Here is a 20,051-nt window from a genome sequence, read left to right as displayed (position 1 = left end):
TTACCTCACTTTGTCAGCTTCACTCAGTATATACATAATCTGACAAGATATGACTGTGGGAGTGAAACAGATAATTATAGTAATATCTATACCATTATCACTCATACAAGTATCATACAGAAATAAAATAAACTGGTATAACATTCCTTAATCTCTCATGGTTTTCAAGTAAGACATTCCTTGAGTTGTAATTGGTGTAAAGATCATAATCATGCGAGCATTCACTAGAACGGACCCTACAATATTCCCCATGTTGTGACGAATACATTTATTTACTTTGTTCCACTAAATCCAATTCGTTTTGGTGTTACTCAAGAGTGGATTGAAAACCAGGCCAAGTGGTCAACTTGCCCTGTAGGAGTTAGGCTGTCTATGTACCCATTACTTTTTTAGTGCTTTTTTAGAAAAATATGAATTCAGATTCAGAATACTTTACTGATCCCTGGAGGTAAATTTGGAGATGTTACAGTTGCTCTTATACTACATAGAGAAACTATAAGAAAACAGAAGCAGAATAAGGAGTATGCAAGAGCATGCCTTATTTTAAAACTCAATTTAACATATTTATCTTTGCACCTCTTGTCTGCACTTTTGCTATTTTGATGGTTTTTTTCCCCACAATATTTTTATTGAGGTTTTAGCAACATGAAATACAGCCATTTACATTCAATGTATGCCAACAATGTGCTGCATTAAAACAGAACAAAACAACAGACAAAACAAAATCAAAACAAAGAGTAGGGCTGCAACCCAAGATTACTTTCTTGGTCCATCAGTCCTGTTGATATGCTTCCTGATGATTACTCAGCCGATCAATCCCCTAAATGTCCGAATTCCATCTGGCCCATTGTCACAAAGGACTGAGCAACCAGAAAATATTCAGATTCCAGAAATTAGGACTACAGAACCTCGACCTTTTCAAGAAAGTAGTACTCAGACTACTCTTTTCTGTATCCTGTATTATGTTTTTTTTATTGCTCTTGAATTGTATTTGTGTATGAAATTTGCTATACACATAAAGCTACCTTGCCTTGCCTAATATTCTGCATTTGTTATTTCAGATTATATTAAGTTGACACGGTGCCTCTCCTTAAAAAAGGAGTTTAATCAAGTTTAATCAAATTAAACTACCATTTAGTTGTACTTCCATAGTTATGCCTCCAGCATGCAATACCGCCTTACTCCACAGGGTGGCAGTAAAGGGTCGTGTTGCCTTCACTGTCTGTCATTAGCTGTAAGAACAAGAAGTCCTCGGCTCATCCACATTACATCAGGGTTTCAGTTCTACTGTGGGAAATAACCCCATCATTACCCTGTGACTGGGCCGCCCGGTTCCTACTGAACTACCAGCCCACCGCTCTGTGAGAGGGCGGTCGTCCCCATGTTGGAGGGGCGGTAGCCTGCAGCTTTTCTCCCCTCTTGTCGTCACGGCAGCTTTTTTTATTCAGTCAGTGCCTGTGAGCCCGCCGGCTGGTTGGACCACCGACTCCTCTGAAGCCCACACTTGAAATAAAGCAACCTAATCTGGATATTACGCGGTTATTACCAAGATGGCTACGGACAACTTTGAAATGAACGGTGATGCTGACCGGAACGGCGAAGCGGAGGTAAGTTAAAGCGGCTCTGGTGCCCGTGACAAAGGGCAGCTTCATGGTCAGTTATGTCCACTAATGTCCCGGTCAGGCTTTGTCAGAGCTTAATCCTTTCAGAAACATGTCAAAGTGTGAGATAACCGTCGGGTAATGTTACGCTGAATGTTTATCCCTGCTTGGTCTTCATCCAACTGTCCCATCATCCATCCATCTCAACGCTGTTTGATGTTAGCCAACTGAACAAGTGTCACTATGACTGTTAAAAGGTCGTTAAGCTAATGTCAAAGGTTAACGGATTAGCTCTGATTTCAAGGCTAATTTATACCTTTAAACTAGTTTACAAACTTGTGCTGGGCCCAGTCTGTCTCTGTCCTGCTGCTGGCATCTACTGAGGCTCAGTTTACACTAATGATAGACGAGACAGCAGACGATGGAGGGTGAGTTGGTACAAACATCTCTCTGTAGAGGAATCCAGGTGGGTCAGCTCAGCTCAGCCACTGACCCCAATCAGGCATATGATTTGACTCAGTGGATTAGGTCACAGTCAAAAATGTAAATACAAGCTAAAATCTGCTTTATTCAACAATACATCTTTGTGTTGTGTTAGGACAGCCTGTGCTTGTGTATGTGCTGTGGGATCAGACATTTCTCCCATAAGACCATATGTTTTATTTACCTCATAATAACCTAAATGCATCACAAGTACTCTATAAACATGGTATGATATAACCAAGTATATGCTCTGTTAATGTGATCAAAACTTTCAACAGGAAGCGGTCTCTTACGGCTGGACAATATGTCCTGAAATTTAGGCCTAAATCACGATATTTTTAGGCCGTATCTCGATACACAATATTTATCTCAATATTTTTTTAATCTTCTCAAAAGTATGTCATTAACGCTAGGACTGGGAGACTAAATCCAAACACCCTCTCTGATGCAAAAAAGTTGTAGGGATGACTTTTTTTATCAGAAAATATTAACACAATGAGATTTTTGATTGATAATAATCAATAATATGGGTGTAACGACTAAGTGGGTTGAGGCAAGCGTTAGAATAAAAAGTCTGGTAAGCTGATACATTTACATCATTTTATTAAATGTCAGCCTGTAATGTAAATCGAAGGAATAAACACCATTTGTGCCATATCACGATACAATGGGTGGCTTTGTCTCAGAGAAAGAGAGGGTCATCCACTAATTGGAAGATCAGCCTTTCGATCCCCGGCTCCTCCAGTCTGCATGTCGAAGTATCCTTGAGCAAGATACTGAACCCCAAATGAGTGTGTTAAAACTGAGTAGCAGGTGGCACCTTGTATGGTAGCCTCGGCCACCAGTGTGTGAATGTGTGTGTGAATGGGTGAATGTTATTCATAGTGTAAAAATGGCTTTGAGTGGTCAGATGACTAGAAAGGCGCTATACAAGTGCAGGTCCATTTACCATTTAACGATATCCAGAATCTAAGATGATATATAGTCTAATATCTCAGTTTTGCTGCTCACAATAGTCTTTTCTTTGTCCCATCAGAAATAAGTCAGCTTCCTGTTTGGAGATTTAGATCCAGACAACTTTATTAATCCAACCAGGGGCAATTTGTTTGAGCAGCTTACCTTGCACACATACTATAACATAACGCACAGTAACATGTAGACAGAAATACATGAGTAATAAATAAAATCAGAAAAATTGGAAATAGAGAAATATGCCAGTGGATTCAGTTATATATAAAGGAATCTATTAAAATATTATTAAAAAATATTATACAGATTATAAATAAAAGAGTTAAAAAAAAACAATAAATTGCTAAATTCTGATCTGTTGAGTTGAGACTTGATAACTGAGACAAATTTCTCAAATTCTGCAGGCTCATTTATAAGCCAGTCAAGTTTTCTTTTGGATCTTACTGTTATATCAAGAGCCAATAATTTCAGACAAATAAAGATTACTGCAGCAAGAGAGGAAAAAGTGCATTTTAAGATCTTAAACTAGGATCGGGCTGAGACAGGAGGAGGCTCTTAATCAGGAGCTGAATTTAAGGAGTATGAGCAAATGGTCAAAATCTCATATTGATGTTATATTGAGCTCAGTTATATGTTGAGGAAAAATACGCTGGATAAAGAAGAGATCTTATTTTGAATTTTACTTTCCTCTGCAGGATTACTTCCGTGGAAAAAAAAAGTACAGCCATTTAAATTTTTGTTAATTTTTTAAAGGTATTATATTAAAATGATAAGCTTTTTAACCTTGCTTTTTATATCATTTTAAATGGAATACCTTTGACATTTTGATTGTTTGTTAGACAAAAAAAGCAATGTGAAGATGTCGTCTTGGACTCTGGAAACATTTGATAGATGTTTTTCTTTCTTTTAATAGACTAACCCAGTGGTTCTCGATCCAGAGTTCAGGGACCCTGGGCATCCTTGAGGGAGTTACAGGGGAATAGTTTATTTTCATTAATAAATTCACTATAGAACTGTGCCCAATGTGAGTAGGAGCCACAGGAACGACTATTGTAATAGGTTTTACTTCCTCCGTGGTTATTTCCTCAACTGTAGATGACAGGTGTAGCGTCATAATCACATCTAACAACCCAGGTCGTTTCAGATAGAGGAACCTGAAGCAAAATCTTATCAAATGGGGATCTGTGACCTAACGTGCATCAATTTAGGGTCTTTGACCCAAAGAGTGCACCAACCAATAGATAGACTGAAAAATAATCACTGACACAGATAGTAATTAGTTGCAGGCCTATTTGGAATAGCTGCATTTAAAGTGTCACTAGTTAAATCTAATTTCATATATATCAATACCTTCTTGTTCTGGGTAGCAGGCCTCCCCGGTAAGTAAATACACAAAGATGCCAGTGATGTAGAGTATGCCAACTCCAAAATACATCTCAAAGTATACACTCGGTATGTACGGCTTCCTGTATGACAGAAACTCAGAGACTGTAATTGTATAGAAAACCCTATGTCATGTATAATGTCTCAGACCACAAGCAGTAATAGTACTAACCCAAGTTTTCTAATGAGACAAGACAAAACTCTCCCCCAAAAACCTGAGCACACAAGGAAACACTTAAAAACACAATAGAAAAGGAAAGTCAAAGAGAGATCACCACTCCTTGGAACGCTCAGTGTGTACAGGAAGCCGCAGGAGGGAAGAGGGGAGTCACAGAAACCAAAAATGAAGCAATAACAAGCAACAATACAAGAAGATTTAGTTGGCGACAGCTTGTGACTCTGACACATATCTGCTGGTGTACCACTACAGCACTTTTTTTCCTCTGCGGCTTGGCAGGTGTTCAGAGGTGGAAAAAGAGGAACGTTTAGTTGAACCCCAGTGCGTGAGGTTGCCAACGTGGCCCACAACGGTGGCATTGTTGGCGTCTCTAAGCTGCACTCCACCCAGATGAAACCCTGAACGCTGACCCAAACTCATATGAAGAGAAAGAGGGACCTAGAAAAAGTGATGTAGTGGGTATATGTTGTTTGTAAATGAACCATTTACCACAGACTCATTTCACCTGTAAGACAAATGTAACGCTTTTCTCTGCTGTTCCACAAAAAGGAAGGAAATTGATCCCTTGAGCTCTTCCTGGATAAATTAGTTGGTCTATTTGAGTGTTAATGGCACATGAAATTCTGCTTCCTTCGACTTTCCACAGCACTATGCGTTTTAGATTTGATATTGAAAAGTTAATAATTAATAATAACATCTGTGACCTTGATTATTGTTGTAAATTCATGCCTACACATGTATGTATGGTGTAACTGTAACACGTCCAGAAGCCTCTTCACTCATTTTTTCCACTGCATTTGGGTGGAGGCCACACTTGTGTTTCGGTTGTGTGACCTGGTCAGCCTGAGAGAAAGGATGTGGCTTGACAAATTATTTTTGACCTTTGGACTGAGACCAACACAGTAACCTCCCAAGTCACGGGTGTTCCTGTTTGTTTTAAGCCACTGAACACTCTCACTTCCATTAATATCTTTCACAGCAAACAAAAAATACTCCGATTGCACAAGTCTGGGTCATATTTTGGCTGTCACGCTGATCAGTTCTGATGTAATTTAAGAATTTTCTTGAATAGAGTTGGGTTAATTGTTTTGAAACTCAAAAAGTTTAACAAAAATGTGACTAAAACATGACTGAACAATGATCACTCAGTAACTCTGATATTGTTGGCCCAGAAGTAACCTGATCAGATTTCTGCTATCAGATTGGATCAAATCTTGAAAGTGGGTTATTAAAAGTAAAAAAGTCAGATTAGATTATGTATTCTAGTCTTGGTTTTGATCTGAAAATAACCTCCAGCACATATTTAAAAGTTTTTAGCAGGACTGTTTTTTTTTTTTTTTGGGTACTCCGGCTTCCTCCCACAGCCCAAAGAAATGCAAGTCAGGTTAATTGTTGAATGGTTGTCTGTCTCTATGTGTCAGCCCTGTGATAGTCTGGCGACCTGTCCAGAGTGAACCCCGCCTCTCGCCCCATGGTCAGCTGGGATAGGCTCCAGCCCTCCCGTGACCCCTAACAGTTTAAGGGGTTACAGAAAATGAAATTGTTTAACTGTTACGATGATAAAGTAGACATTAGGCTACCTATAAAGTCTTTGTGCTGACTCCTGTTTCCATCATGTCACCTTGTTTTGTGCGTTCTGCAGCTGGCTTGATAAAAGAGGTTATCACAGCATGTATGCAGGTGCTGGTAAATAAAGCAAATCTAGCAGCCATTTGCATATTTGACCAACATTTGGCTGGTGGCTTGTGCTTATTTCTAACCCTGCACATATCTGTGTTGTGGTGGGGGTGAATGTGGCCGAGACACCTAGATAATAATACTTCAAATGCTTTCATTGGTGAGCCACAATTGTATGACCTCATTCAGTGATAGACAGTGACTTAACAGACAGTTATTTAAATGAAAATCTTTGAGATTATTACTTTAATTTTAACTTTTTTTATTCTCTTTTTATTTAGTTATCTCAGGGTCCAGTCAGACAGCTTCATCATACTCAAAGGGCTTATAGCTCTGTGCTTCCAAGCCTTCTGTAGGACACCATTACCCCAGAAAGTAACATAAAAATGTGTTGTTTTTTACATATATACAGTACAGGCCAAAAGTTTGGACACACCTTCTCATTCAATGCGTTTTCTTTATTTTCATGACTATTTACATTGTAGATTCTCACTGAAAGCATCAAAACTATGAATGAACACATGTGGAGTTATGTACTTAACAAAAAAAGGTGAAATAACTGAAAACATGTTTTATATTCTAGTTTCTTCAAAATAGCCACCCTTTGCTCTGATTACTGCTTTGCACACTCTTGGCATTCTCTCCATGAGCTTCAAGAGGTAGTCACCTGAAATGGTTTTCCAACAGTCTTGAAGGAGTTTCCAGAGGTGTTTAGCACTTGTTGGCCCCTTTGCCTTCACTCTGCGGTCCAGCTCACCCCAAACCATCTCGATTGGGTTCAGATCCGGTGACTGTGGAGGCCAGGTCATCTGCCGCAGCACTCCATCACTCTCCTTCTTGGTCAAATAGCCCTTACACAGCCTGGAGGTGTGTTTGGGGTCATTGTCCTGTTGAAAAATAAATGATCGTCCAACTAAACGCAAACCGGATGGGATGGCATGTCGCTGCAGGATGCTGTGGTAGCCATGCTGGTTCAGTGTGCCTTCAATTTTGAATAAATCCCCAACAGTGTCACCAGCAAAACACCCCCACACCATCACACCTCCTCCTCCATGCTTCACAGTGGGAACCAGGCATGTGGAATCCATCCGTTCACCTTTTCTGCGTCTCACAAAGACACGGCGGTTGGAGCCAAAGATCTCAAATTTGGACTCATCAGACCAAAGCACAGATTTCCACTGGTCTAATGTCCATTCCTTGTGTTTCTTGGCCCAAACAAATCTCTTCTGCTTGTTGCCTCTCCTTAGCAGTGGTTTCCTAGCAGCTATTTGACCATGAAGGCCTGATTCAAGCAGTCTCCTCTTAACAGTTGTTCTAGAGATGGGTCTGCTGCTAGAACTCTGTGTGGCATTCATCTGGTCTCTGATCTGAGCTGCTGTTAACTTGCGATTTCTGAGGCTGGTGACTCGGATGAACTTATCCTCAGAAGCAGAGGTGACTCTTGGTCTTCCTTTCCTGGGTCGGTCCTCATGTGTGCCAGTTTCGTTGTAGCGCTTGATGGTTTTTGCGACTCCACTTGGGGACACATTTAAAGTTTTTGCAATTTTCCGGACTGACTGACCTTCATTTCTTAAAGTAATGATGGCCACTCGTTTTTCTTTAGTTAGCTGATTGGTTCTTGCCATAATATGAATTTTAACAGTTGTCCAATAGGGCTGTCGGCTGTGTATTAACCTGACTTCTGCACAACACAAGTGATGGTCCCAACCCCATTGATAAAGCAAGAAATTCCACTAATTAACCCTGATAAGGCACACCTGTGAAGTGGAAACCATTTCAGGTGACTACCTCTTGAAGCTCATGGAGAGAATGCCAAGAGTGTGCAAAGCAGTAATCAGAGCAAAGGGTGGCTATTTTGAAGAAACTAGAATATAAAACATGTTTTCAGTTATTTCACCTTTTTTTGTTAAGTACATAACTCCACATGTGTTCATTCATAGTTTTGATGCCTTCAGTGAGAATCTACAATGTAAATAGTCATGAAAATAAAGAAAACGCATTGAATGAGAAGGTGTGTCCAAACTTTTGGCCTGTACTGTATATAATACAGAAGCCAAAATGGACCGATAAAGTAAATGTAAATATAGAAAAAACTAAAACAAAAAAGAAACTTAACTCCACATATAAACAAAAAAAAAATAAATCAATTAAAAATAAAATAACTCAGAAGGACATAACAAACAGGTTTAATGCACACCATCCCATTTTCCCATCTTTTCAAAAACTTGTTCTGTTGCAGTCTTATAGAAGAAGTAATCCTTTCCATCCTAAAGATGTCATAAATAATGTCAATCCAGTCCTCCACTGTTGGTGTTGCTGGCTTCAGCATCTTTCTGGTAATGGCTTTCCTGCTAGCAGCACTTAGAATCCGAAATGGGTATCTCTCATGAGAGGTAACGTTGTCCAGTGGCAGGGTGCCCAAATATAGAGTCTCTAGTTAAAATGGAAAGTCCACCTGGAATACTTTTTGCAAAACTGTATGAATCTCCTGCCAGAAAGCAATCAGTGATGGACAAGACCAGAATATGTGATAATGGTTGGCATTAGAGCACCCACATTAGCACCCACATTATCTCCAGCAGTTTGAACAACTGATATAGTGACGCTGTTGAACAGGAGTAATGAAGAACCTAATGGGGTTTTCCAACAAAACTCTCCTTCCATGAACTTGTAGTTTTCCATTGTAGTTCACATAACTCCTCCCATTCCTCTTCTGTTATACCTAGGTTTCCTTCTTTTTCGCATTTGTTATATACAGTGAGTTACATTTTGTTAACTGCAGCCGCTTATAAAGTCTCGAGATGGTTTATTGATTTGAGTTCAAAACACAAGCCTCTAAAGACCCTGACCAGGGGCGGACTGGCCATCTGGAGGTTCTGGAGAATCACAGAACGGCTGGTACTCCAGGACAGCTGGCGGCCGCCATGCTACTGTTCCACCTAGACGTCCAGTCCGCTAGGTGGCAGCCTTTAAATTGGATGCCAGCCGGCCCATACTGCCCTACAAAGCCTAAGTGCAGTAACTACATTTTTGGTCAAATTTGAGTTATAAGTAAAAATGAACTCCTTGATATCTGTTTTATCTTGTGACACAGATTCAGAGTTCAGTTTTGCTTAGTTTTAGAGAAAAAACGGTATAAAATTTGCAGTAACTACAAAATCTGTCTCAAAACCAAACTTTAAAGCCATTTTTCTCAGTTTTACCCTTTGCATAGTTACTGCACTTAGGCTTTGTAGGGCAGCATAGATATCTATGAGTTTCCACGCACCGGTTGTTGTGGGCTGGGCCGAGTCAAAGTCCAGGGCTGTTTTTTAGTCCCAGTCCGCCCCTGGCCCTGACACACCAAGCCGACGGTCGGCCGTCCACCAAAGTCGGGCCATCGGTGAGCCTCTGTCAGCCTAGTTTTTGCGGTGTGTCCCACACCGTCAGCCCTTCGGCGGCGGCGGCTTTTCGGCCAATTGAGCATGTTGAATCGTCGGCGGAGCTAGTCGGTGAAAGAGATCACTCTGGTTGGCTGTTCAGGTTTTATTTCCTCGCCCCTGTAACGAGTGAATCTGCCTGTAGTGAAACCGGGGCTAACCGGTGCTTATGTTACCCGCTTGGTTGAACGGGCAACATAGAACCTGGGAAACATAGAACCTTTTTTGTGTAAGCGGGGAACATAGAAGCTTTTTTGCAGGGTTAAGTGGGGAACATAGAACCCGGGAAACAAAGAACCCTGGAAACATAGAGCGGCTAGCGGAGCGTTAGCTGCAGCATGACGAAGGGATGCACAGCCAGTTAGTCTCTGCTAGTCTCTGAGCTAGCCCCGGCTCTCCGTTTGGATCCAACCGGAGCACCGAGCCCTGGTTTGTTATTCAGGTTAAAGTGGGAAGAAGCAGCAGGTTTATCGGGCAGCTGAGTGAAGTGGAGCCAGCAGAGGAAACACCAGGACCGTCTGAATGTAATAGTCCGTGGAGGTGCTGCAGTGCTCAGCTGCACAGATAGGTAACACCTCGGCTGTCAGGATGTACCACTCTGTCACTCCGCTCTCTCTCATGCAGGCACAGAACGTACGTGCCACTTGGCCGTCGGATGTAGGCCTAGTCTTTGTAGTGTGTTCAAATGCAACTAACACAGGGCGACGTGAGGCGACGTAGACGACGCAACAGTTGGCTTTCGTCGCCGCTAGTTCTTTGATGTCGGTTTGGTGTGTCTGCACCTTAAGAAGACTGTTAGTATCATATTATCCACATACTTCTGTTTATTTACCTTCATTCACTGGTCTATATGGTGCCGAACTTGAAGAAATCTTCAAAAATCACTATTATTCAAGCCATGCTGCATCTGATTTTAACTTTATCACTTTTATGGAGTTAATTGTTTAACTTAGGTTCAGGAGCAGGACCACGCCTCAACCACACTGACTAACATATATATACCAGCACAGCTCTACCACAGGCCTCTCAGATCTCTCGAACATTGGCGACCCTACGTAGGTTATCTCAGCAAGTGTGTTTTTGTGTGTACTCACCGATGGATCACGTGTTGCAAGTCAACCTGTCCGAGTCTGACTCCGACGACTTGTACGACTCTCTGCTCGAGCCAGGTGATCCTCTGACCCCGTCTCAGCAGTCTGCCGGTAGCCGAAACTCCCAGGGGAGCCGGCTGCGCTCTGTGGTCCACATCCCTCCGTCTCGCCGTGGTTCTCCGTCGGGCTCCATCAACGAGATCGCCCCAACTCCTCGTGGATCTCAGGCCTCCTCTTCTCCGTCCTCGCGGGTGGGAAATCGACGCCGCGTCCACAACCGTGGGAGCCAGCGGCGGTCTTCTCCTCCTCCTTCCCGAAGCGGTGCAGCGTCTAGTCGACCTCGCCGCTCCCGCGGCGCTCAGTCACGCTCCACTCGGCCATCTCCACCATGTCCACGTCCACAGCAAGAGCCCGACATCAGAGATTGGACCATCGCCCGGCTCCAGCGGTTCCTGAGGGCAAAAAACATCCCCTTCCACCGCAGTGACAACAAGTCCAGGCTGTTCCAGCTCTATTCAGCCGCCGTCCGGGCTCCCGAGGCCACAGCTCCTTCTCCCAAGCCGGCCGCACTTCCGGGTCGCCCTCCGAGGCCTACTCCCGCCAGCGTCACCGTCGGTGACGTCACGGCGCCTCCACCACTCCGGCTGGAGCAGCCTCTCTCATTCATTCCCCCAGCCGGGGGTCAGGTCGTATCACCCCCTGTGCCTGCTCCCTCAGACGCAGATATGTCACGCGCAATATCTGCCTTCTTCTCCTCCCTGTCTCGCAGGCCTCCACTCTCACCCCGTGCACACACATCCTCCATCCCCACGTCCCTTTCCTCTACCCTTCCTTCCAACTATTCCGTTCCGGCTGGCATCGCAGCCCAGGAGCCCCGTCCTGCAGCACAACAGGCTCCTTCGGCGGGTGTTTCACTGCCTTCCACTCTCTTTCCGACGTGTCTCTCCTTACCCCTCCCCTACCCCCCTACCCCAACACCCTAATGTTTTTTCCTCTGCTGCCGTCTACACTCTAGCCACAGCCACACCACCAGCTCTGCCAGCCTCTGCCATTCACCGCCCCTCACCCGTCTCGCACTCACTGCGCCAGCAAATACTGTCCGGTAATTATGTAGACCTAGCCCAGCTCATTCAGCCATCTTTTTTGACAGTTGTCAACCCAGGGAACTGCAGACCGTCCTCGGTCCAGTTCTGTTAAAGCAGTCACTGCCAACCAGGTCCAAAGACTTGACTCCTGTCGAGTTTGCTCTAGCTTTCTCCCTATTTCGCGACGTCATCTGCTCTGCTTTTCCTCACCGTCAATCAGAGCTGGACGACTATCTGTCCATCGTGTTGGACATGGCTTTGCGTTTCGGAGGGACGGGATTTTATACCTACCATGTCCAATTTGCCGCACAAGCAGCCGGCCGGTTGCAGCAGCTAAACCAGGGGACATACTGGGGGGCCCTCGATTCAGAAATATACTGCCGCATTTTCGGAGCTCGTTCCTCCCTCTCCTGCGACTTATGTGGCACCCCTTCTCATCCGGCCTCTGCATGCACTATCATGGCTCCTCCACCGCACTCCCGCCCCACCACTCCACGCAATGCCCCGATCTTCGACCGTCTGTCTTCCGCTGCACCCCCCCCTCCTGTCATCCCCAGAGCCAAGGACGCACGTCCCACTGTCAACGTGCCGGTGCCAAAGGGCGTCGACAAGCAAGGACGGCCGATCCTCTATCAGGGCGGCAGGATGGTGTGCAATAATTTCAATCAGTGGAGTTGCAACTCGTCCGGCTGCCGTCTCCTGCACGTCTGCTCCTTCTGCGGGGGCGCTCACGCCAGGACCACCTGCCCCCACAATCCCACCAACACAGCAGCATGACTAGAACGTCACCTTGGCACGTCCATAAAGGTACGTGCACTCGCTGCTGCTCTCAGTGACCACCCTGATAAGCAGTTTGTCGATTTTCTCATCTCTGGCTTCACTCACGGTTTTCACCCCGGCACGGAGGTGCTTCCTGATTCTTCCCACACATGTCACAATCTTCAATCCGCTCTCACGGAGCCCGACACTGTTGACACATTACTGGCAAAAGAAGTCATGGAAGGATTTATGATAGGCCCTTTCGATCATCCTCCTTTCCCCGTATTTCGTATCAGTCCCATCAGTGTCGCCACACGCAAATACTCGGGGAAAAAGAGGCTGATCATTGATCTGTCGTCCCCACACGGCTCCGAAATCCCGAGCATCAACAGCCTTATTCCTAGCCCGGATTTCTCCATGCAGTACGCCACCATTGACCACGCCATGGCACTGATTTGTCTGGCGGGACACGGAGCATGGCTGTCTAAGGCTGATATCACTAGCGCATTCAAGGTCTTGCCCATTCACCCCGACTTCTGGTGTTATTTCGGTGTCTGCTGGAAAGGGGCTTACTACTTCTCCGTGCGTCTCACTTTCGGCTGCAAGAGCAGTCCCAAAATCTTTGACTCTTTATCCGAGGCTCTATGCTGGATCCTCTCCAACAATTACAGGCTCCCCTACGTCCTTCATCTCCTTGACGATTTTCTTGTCGTGACTCCCCCGTCCTCACCTCCTCGCCACGGTCTCACTACACTTACGTCTGCATTTTCCGACCTCGGTGTCCCTCTGTCCGAAGAAAAAACTTCAGGACCTGGCACATCCATCGAGTTTCTGGGCATCACTCTGGACTCAATGTCATTCCAGGCTTCACTGCCCTTGGAGAAAGTGCAGCGCATCTCGCTGCTCTTGTCTAATTATCTTCTGACACACAGGTACACCAAACGCCAGCTGCTCGCTCTCCTCGGGCACCTCAATTATGCCATCCGCATAATTCCACAGGCAAAATCTTTTCTTTCTCAACTGCTGACAAAAGCTGCATCCATTCCCTCTCTCCACGACCACGTGGTTCTGGACGACACTTGTAAAACAGAAATGCGCATGTGGCAGCAATTTCTGTCATCCTGGAACGGCATCTCATTCTTCTATGACGACTTCATCACCCATCCCGAGGACATTCAACTCTACACAGACGCGGCTCCCTCCGTGGGTTTCGGCGGGTATTACGGGGGGAGGTGGTTTGCTGCCGCTTGGCCCTCCGAGTTCGAGTCCCTCGATACAGAGTCACGCTCTCCCTTGTCTGCTCTGTACGAGCTGTACCCCGTGATCATCGCCACTCTAATCTGGGGGCACGAATGGTCAAAAAAATGCATTAATATTCACTCTGACAACACAGCAGTAGTAGATATAATCAATAAAGGCCGTTCCCGTTCCCCAGCCATCATGCCATTCACCCGCAGACTCACTCTCATCTCCGCTCAGTATCAATTCATCCTCCGTGCATCTCACATTCCCGGTCACCACAATGCCATCGCTGACTCACTCTCCCGCTTCTCTTTCCAGAAATTCAGATGCTTGGCTCCAGACTCGGATGTCCATCCCACACCAATCCCACCGTTTTCAGCAACCATATTCAGCTAAATCCTCATCTGGCAAATCTCACTCACATCTCCCAAGAAACCAACCTTAACAGTTTAGCACCAAGCACGCTATCTGCCTACCTCACCGGCTGGAATTCTTTCAAGAATTACCATGCCACTTATCATCTACCGTTTCCCTCTCTGGACGCCATGTCCATATGCAACTTCATCTCACACTGTCATACCGTAACAAAGATCCGGGCCTCCAGCATACAAACATATCTAGCTGGTATCAACTTATTTCATAAATTATCCACCCGGTCTCCCTTGTCAATCAATCTCGCACGCTCACGTCACCATGCTAATCAAAGGCTTACGAAAGCACGAACCAGCGCTGACAGCCAGACGCCTCCCTCTCACCTCCGATCTGCTCAGCCGCTGCATACGCACTCTGCGCTCCGGTTACATCTCTCCCACAGTCGACTTAACACTGGAATCAATGTTTCTACTCGCTTTCTTCGGATTCCTGAGGTGCTCTGAATTCGCTCCAACATCATCTGTCTACGATCCTTCCCGTCATCCCAGTCTATCCGACATCACCACCCACACTCCAGACTCGCTCATATTCACGCTCCGCAGGAGTAAAACTGATCAGTTAGGAGTAACCTTTCCCATCTACATCTTCCGCCTCAACTCCTTTCTCAGCCCTCACGAGCCACTGACCAGATACATCCACGCCCGGTATTCCGCCCGCACTTCACCACAAGATCCCCTCTTCCTCACTGAAACAGGGAGGATGGCCACCCGTTTCTGGTTCCAGAAACACTTCCATAACATCCTCTGTCTCTCCGGAATTTCATCTGTTCATTACTCTTGCCATTCCTTCCGCATCGGCGCCGCCTCCTCAGCCGCCAGATCAGGTATTTCAGACCAAGTCATTCAGGTCCTCGGGCACTGGTTCTCACAAGCATATCAAACCTACATCCACAATAACCTCAATGATCTCCGTCTAGCGCACGACAGACTAAGCCTCACTTAATCAGACTCTTTTGGGGGCTTCCTAAACAGCAAGGGCTCATCAGAACTCGAGACAGAACCCCCACACTGAGTCTCTCCGCCCATATCTACACCTCACCCAGTCCGACCCTCCGATGACGTCATCTCCATCCCGTTCATTCACCTGCAATCTGCACTCCCCCATTCATCACCACCCCATTCATAACCATTTTCTGACAATCACATCCTTATTAAATCTCTAAACTGCATATCGTTGTGGTGTGGTCCTTGCTAGTGAAAGCAGTTTCTAACAGTTGCACCCCCCCTGCTGTTTTCTGTCCCTTTGAATAAAAGTACTGAAAATAACCCCACACTAGCTATTCTACCTGTTAGTCTTTACTAGCAGAAGCCCACAACATGCTACGTAGTGCTATTTAGAGCACTGATTATCCAGATCTAATGATCTTTAAAAGTTTGTTTCTGGATCAGGGTGATTCAGTCCAATGTTGCTTTGAAAAACCGCCTCAAAAGTAAGGTGGATTAGTCCACCCTGATAGCAAAATATGGGACATTTTTAACAACTGGGCCCTGGTCATCACCACAGCAGATAATGTTTAATAATATTTAATTAAGCCGATTGTTTATTGTCATGTGGTCTAATGAAAAAGTCCCTGTGTGTGCTATTACACATCTGTAATTTGTAATGCCAAGAGGAAGATTCAAGAGGCTGCAAAAAAGAGAGGAAAAAAGCTCACATATTCAGCTGACTGTTTCATAAGGAGGTGAAGTCAAACTTCTCAGCTAGCTGTTCACATATTTCTATGAAACCCGATATGATGCCTACTTTCATTTCCTCTCTCAAGAATCATGACCAGGTTACTCAAGATAATCCACAGACCTTGTTGTGAGCAGTTTCATGTAGGAACTATTATCTCAAGTAACTGGGTCATGATTTCTGGAAAGAGACATTGCTGTTGAGTTTCTAAGTATATTTTTGAGCACTACAAGCTGAGTGTTATCTAGTGCTGTTATAGTGGAGAGAAGGGAGACATCTCTATGGCTGATATCTCCAACACTTGGCAGCTCACACCAAAACAATCTAGACTGATAAATAGCACTGCAGGTAATAGGAGAATGTGTATTTTGACTTTTGGGTGAACTGTCCCTTTAAGTTAGATGAGGGCTGTGTGGAGACATTACCTCACAAAACTATTTACATTTAATTATTATATCTTTACATTGAGACATTAATAAAAGGTTAATAATTATAAATCTGACCGAGCTTCTTAAAGTAATACCTTTCTACCCGTCACTTATGAGTCATTCTCTGTGTCATGCTGATGTCAGGATTTGTGTTTGCACTCAGGTCCCGCTGCGGAGACCCTGGAGGAGGCAGCAGGAACCTCTGAACATGAACCATTATGCCAATAAGAAGAGTGCAGCGGAGAGCATGCTGGATGTGGCTCTGCTGATGGCTAATGCCTCACAGCTGAAGGCCGTGATGGAGCAAGGACCAGACTTCACCTTCTACGTGCCCCTCATCACGCTCATTAGCATCTCCCTCATACTACAGATCGTAGTGGGAGTTCTGCTCATCTTCATTGGTAAGTGTGGAGCCTCCTCATTTCTGTTTTTTTTTTTTAAGATATTTTTTGGGCATTTTGCCTTTAATGGACAGGACAGCTAGGTGTGAAGGGGGAGAGAGAGAGAGGGGGGATGACATGCAGCAAATGGCTACAGGCTGGATTTGAACCTGGGCTGCTGCGGCAACAGCCTTGTACATGGGGTGCCTGCTCTACCCACTAAACCACCGACGCCCCGCCTCCTTGTTTCTGTTTGTCAAACTTTAGCATTCACAAATGAGAGGATTTACAGTGAAATGTACAGTATGTGTTGTTTTAGTCCTCTGCTGCATCATTGTGTAAATTCAAAGCAGAAACTGTGAGTTACATTGAGTAATCAAACCATCCACGCTCTGTGTGACACTGCTGTGACACAGCAACAGTATGTTACAAGAATAACTTTTTTGCTTTTACAGCAAAAATCAGAGCCAAAACTCCCAAGAATGGAAACACAGCTGACAGCTGCTCGTAATTTTTACTCAGATGCTGATGAAAGCAGTTCTTTTATGTCATTCTTATTATTAATTTAAGATATTTAATACTCTGTGAGTGACCCTGACTGTCATTTATTCATTTTTCAAAACTGCTTATCCTGTTGGGGGTCGCAAGGGTGCTGGAACCTATTCTAGCTGACATTGGGCGAGAGGCAGGGTACACCTTGGACAGGTCACCACCAGACTATCACAGGGCTGACACAAAGAGACAGACAACCATTCACACTCACATTCACACCTACGGACAATTTAGAGTCACCAATTAACCTACATGTGTTTGGACTGTGGGAGGAAGCCGGAGTACCCAGGGAAAACCCATGCTGACAGGGGGAGAACATGCAAACTCTGCACCCTGGGTTCAAACCAGGAACTCTCTTGCTGTGAGGCGACAATGCTAACCACTGCATCACCATGACGCTGTTTTAAATTGTGGTTACTGTACTTAAGTAATTTGAAGAATTCTCTGGCACATGAATTTCCTTCAGAACAAATAAAGTTCTACTGAACTGAATTGAATTAATATAATTTACGCACAAATTTAATTTTAACATGGTTGCTTTGCTCTACGACTACAAATAATTCTACTAATTTACAAACTTTAGAAACTTGAATTTCTCAGGTTGTTCTCCAAAGTTTACAAACATGGTGTCTACAGGTCCTTAAAAAGTCTTGAAATGTCTTGAATTAGGTTTTCTTAAAATAAGGCCTTCAAAAATCTTAACTGGTCTTAAATGGGTCTTAAATATTTTTGGTTACATTACCACGAAAATGTCTCCAGCCTGACGAACCCAATCATTGGACAGACAGAAGAATTGCAATAATAAATAGCATTTATGACAGCAGTTGTTTTCTTTTTACATTAAACTTAAACTCACTTAATTGTTGTCATTTTTCCTTACTGTTATTTTGAACTGACATCAGTGTGTTTACTTGGAAAGAATTCCTACACATGTCCCACACACAAATTTATATATATCTTTCCATCGCAGGTTTGGTCTCAAGTTTCCTATAAGGTGCGATTAAAAAAGTCTTAAATTTAACTTGGTTATGTCTGTAGACACCCTGTACAAAGGGTGATTTACAATCACAGGCATTGTATTAATTTAGGTTCACCATTTTACAAGCACAAACATTGTATTTACGCTTATTTGGGCACATAAATCTGCCAGCACAAAGTTTACTGCCCATACATTGGCATTCTCCCTCTTCCCTTATAGCCTTATCTTATCCTAACAGAGAATACTATTGTGACACAGAGCTGAGTTAAGGGAGCTGCAGCAGGAAGGAACGCCTCTGCTGTCAGCTGTTTCCACGTTTAAAGTTATGTCATGGGAGATTTACCAATGCTGAATAAAAGATATTGCTAAATACTCAAAATACAGACTTCCTGTCTGTCTAAATCAGCGTGGCATGGAGTGTCCTGATGGAGGAAGGAGCTAATTATTCACCTGAGGGCTCAGATGCTGTTAATTTATGTCATAGTGCTCAGTAATGATTACCTCACTGCTCAGTTGGCAGGACACACTGTGCTGCCCCCTGGTGGGGAAAGGAGGTCACTCCTACTGACGAAGCAAAACTCACTAATGTTTTCATGTTTTTGTTCTGTCAGTGAAGTGGAACCTGAATGATGAGAGCATGCACTACAAGCTGAACATCATCGAGAACTTTGCCACAGCCTTCGTCTTCATCATAGTGGTGGTCAACGTCTTCATCACAGCCTTTGGTGTGCAGCGGCCCAACACACAAGGCTGATGCCTGCTGATCAACTTAGTACAGATGGACCTCCACATTATTTATGCAAATGAGCAGGATATTTATTCATCAAATTAAACGGCATGCAGGTGCACTTGCCTTTCTGTAATCCAACCTCCCAGGCTTCAGAAGACCTGACACATCCTGAGGATCAGGTGACATTGTGTGTGTATGTGTCTGTGTGTGTGTATTGAAGGAGTTCTTCCTTCTCTATGGACAAATGTGTGGTCACTTTTTATTTCACTGTGTGGCTACCCAGTTTGTTACCTCTTTTCTTGCTCAGGTTACTGATGCAAATACATTATTGCCTTTACTTACAGAACAAACATATCAGGAGCAATATACTGCGTGTCAGTCACAACCATTGTGAATGTTTTATGAACAAAAACATGTTCTAGTACTGTTATTTTAACATGAGTCAGTATGTTTCAGTCTAAACCTGCATGTGTGCCTACATCTGTAGGAGAATAAAAGAAATAAATCACCACAGCATCATCCAAATGACATTCTTCGCAGTAGGTGCATCAGGAGCCAGCCTGGCCTACTGCTGCTCGTGAGGCATTACATGATACAACAGCTTTATTATGTGGGCAGACGTACGTTTACATTATTATAAACCTCGCCCAATTAATGAAATGGACCTTACATGCTCTGTTTTTTAAGTGCTATTCAAGTATAGTTTGTGATGTGTAAAGTGATTTATGCTAGTGTTTGTTTATTGACGTATATAGTGCACTGTGTTTCTTTTAGGCCTTTTATCACATTTTTTAAAGACCAAAAACTTACAAAGCTTTTTCAACATGATCTTGTATTACACACTGTGACGACTATTTTAAATGAATTTTATAAATAAACCACAAAAGTGATAAAGATGTGTCTCTTGTCCTATTTATCACCATGCTGGTTTTTTTTTATTTTTTTTTTTATTTTTTTAAATCATACAAAGACAGAAGTCTCAATCCAAC

General features: G+C 44.0%; 1 protein-coding gene across 1 annotated transcript; it reads left to right on the top strand.

Moving 5' to 3' along the window:
* The first annotated feature begins 1,286 nt into the window (after positions 1 to 1,286).
* LOC117256193 (ninjurin-1-like) lies at positions 1,287 to 19,948 on the top strand. The gene is made up of 3 exons (XM_033625452.2): positions 1,287 to 1,607; positions 16,585 to 16,822; positions 18,944 to 19,948. The coding sequence occupies exons 1-3, from the start codon at positions 1,551 to 1,553 to the stop codon at positions 19,084 to 19,086; spliced, it is 438 nt and encodes a 145-aa protein (XP_033481343.1). The 5' UTR covers positions 1,287 to 1,550; the 3' UTR covers positions 19,087 to 19,948.
* The last annotated feature ends 103 nt before the right edge of the window (positions 19,949 to 20,051 follow it).

Source organism: Epinephelus lanceolatus, chromosome 1 (assembly GCF_041903045.1).
Source record: "Epinephelus lanceolatus isolate andai-2023 chromosome 1, ASM4190304v1, whole genome shotgun sequence".
Classification (NCBI taxonomy): domain Eukaryota; kingdom Metazoa; phylum Chordata; class Actinopteri; order Perciformes; family Serranidae; genus Epinephelus; species Epinephelus lanceolatus.
This window is presented reverse-complemented; position numbering and strand designations above follow the sequence as displayed.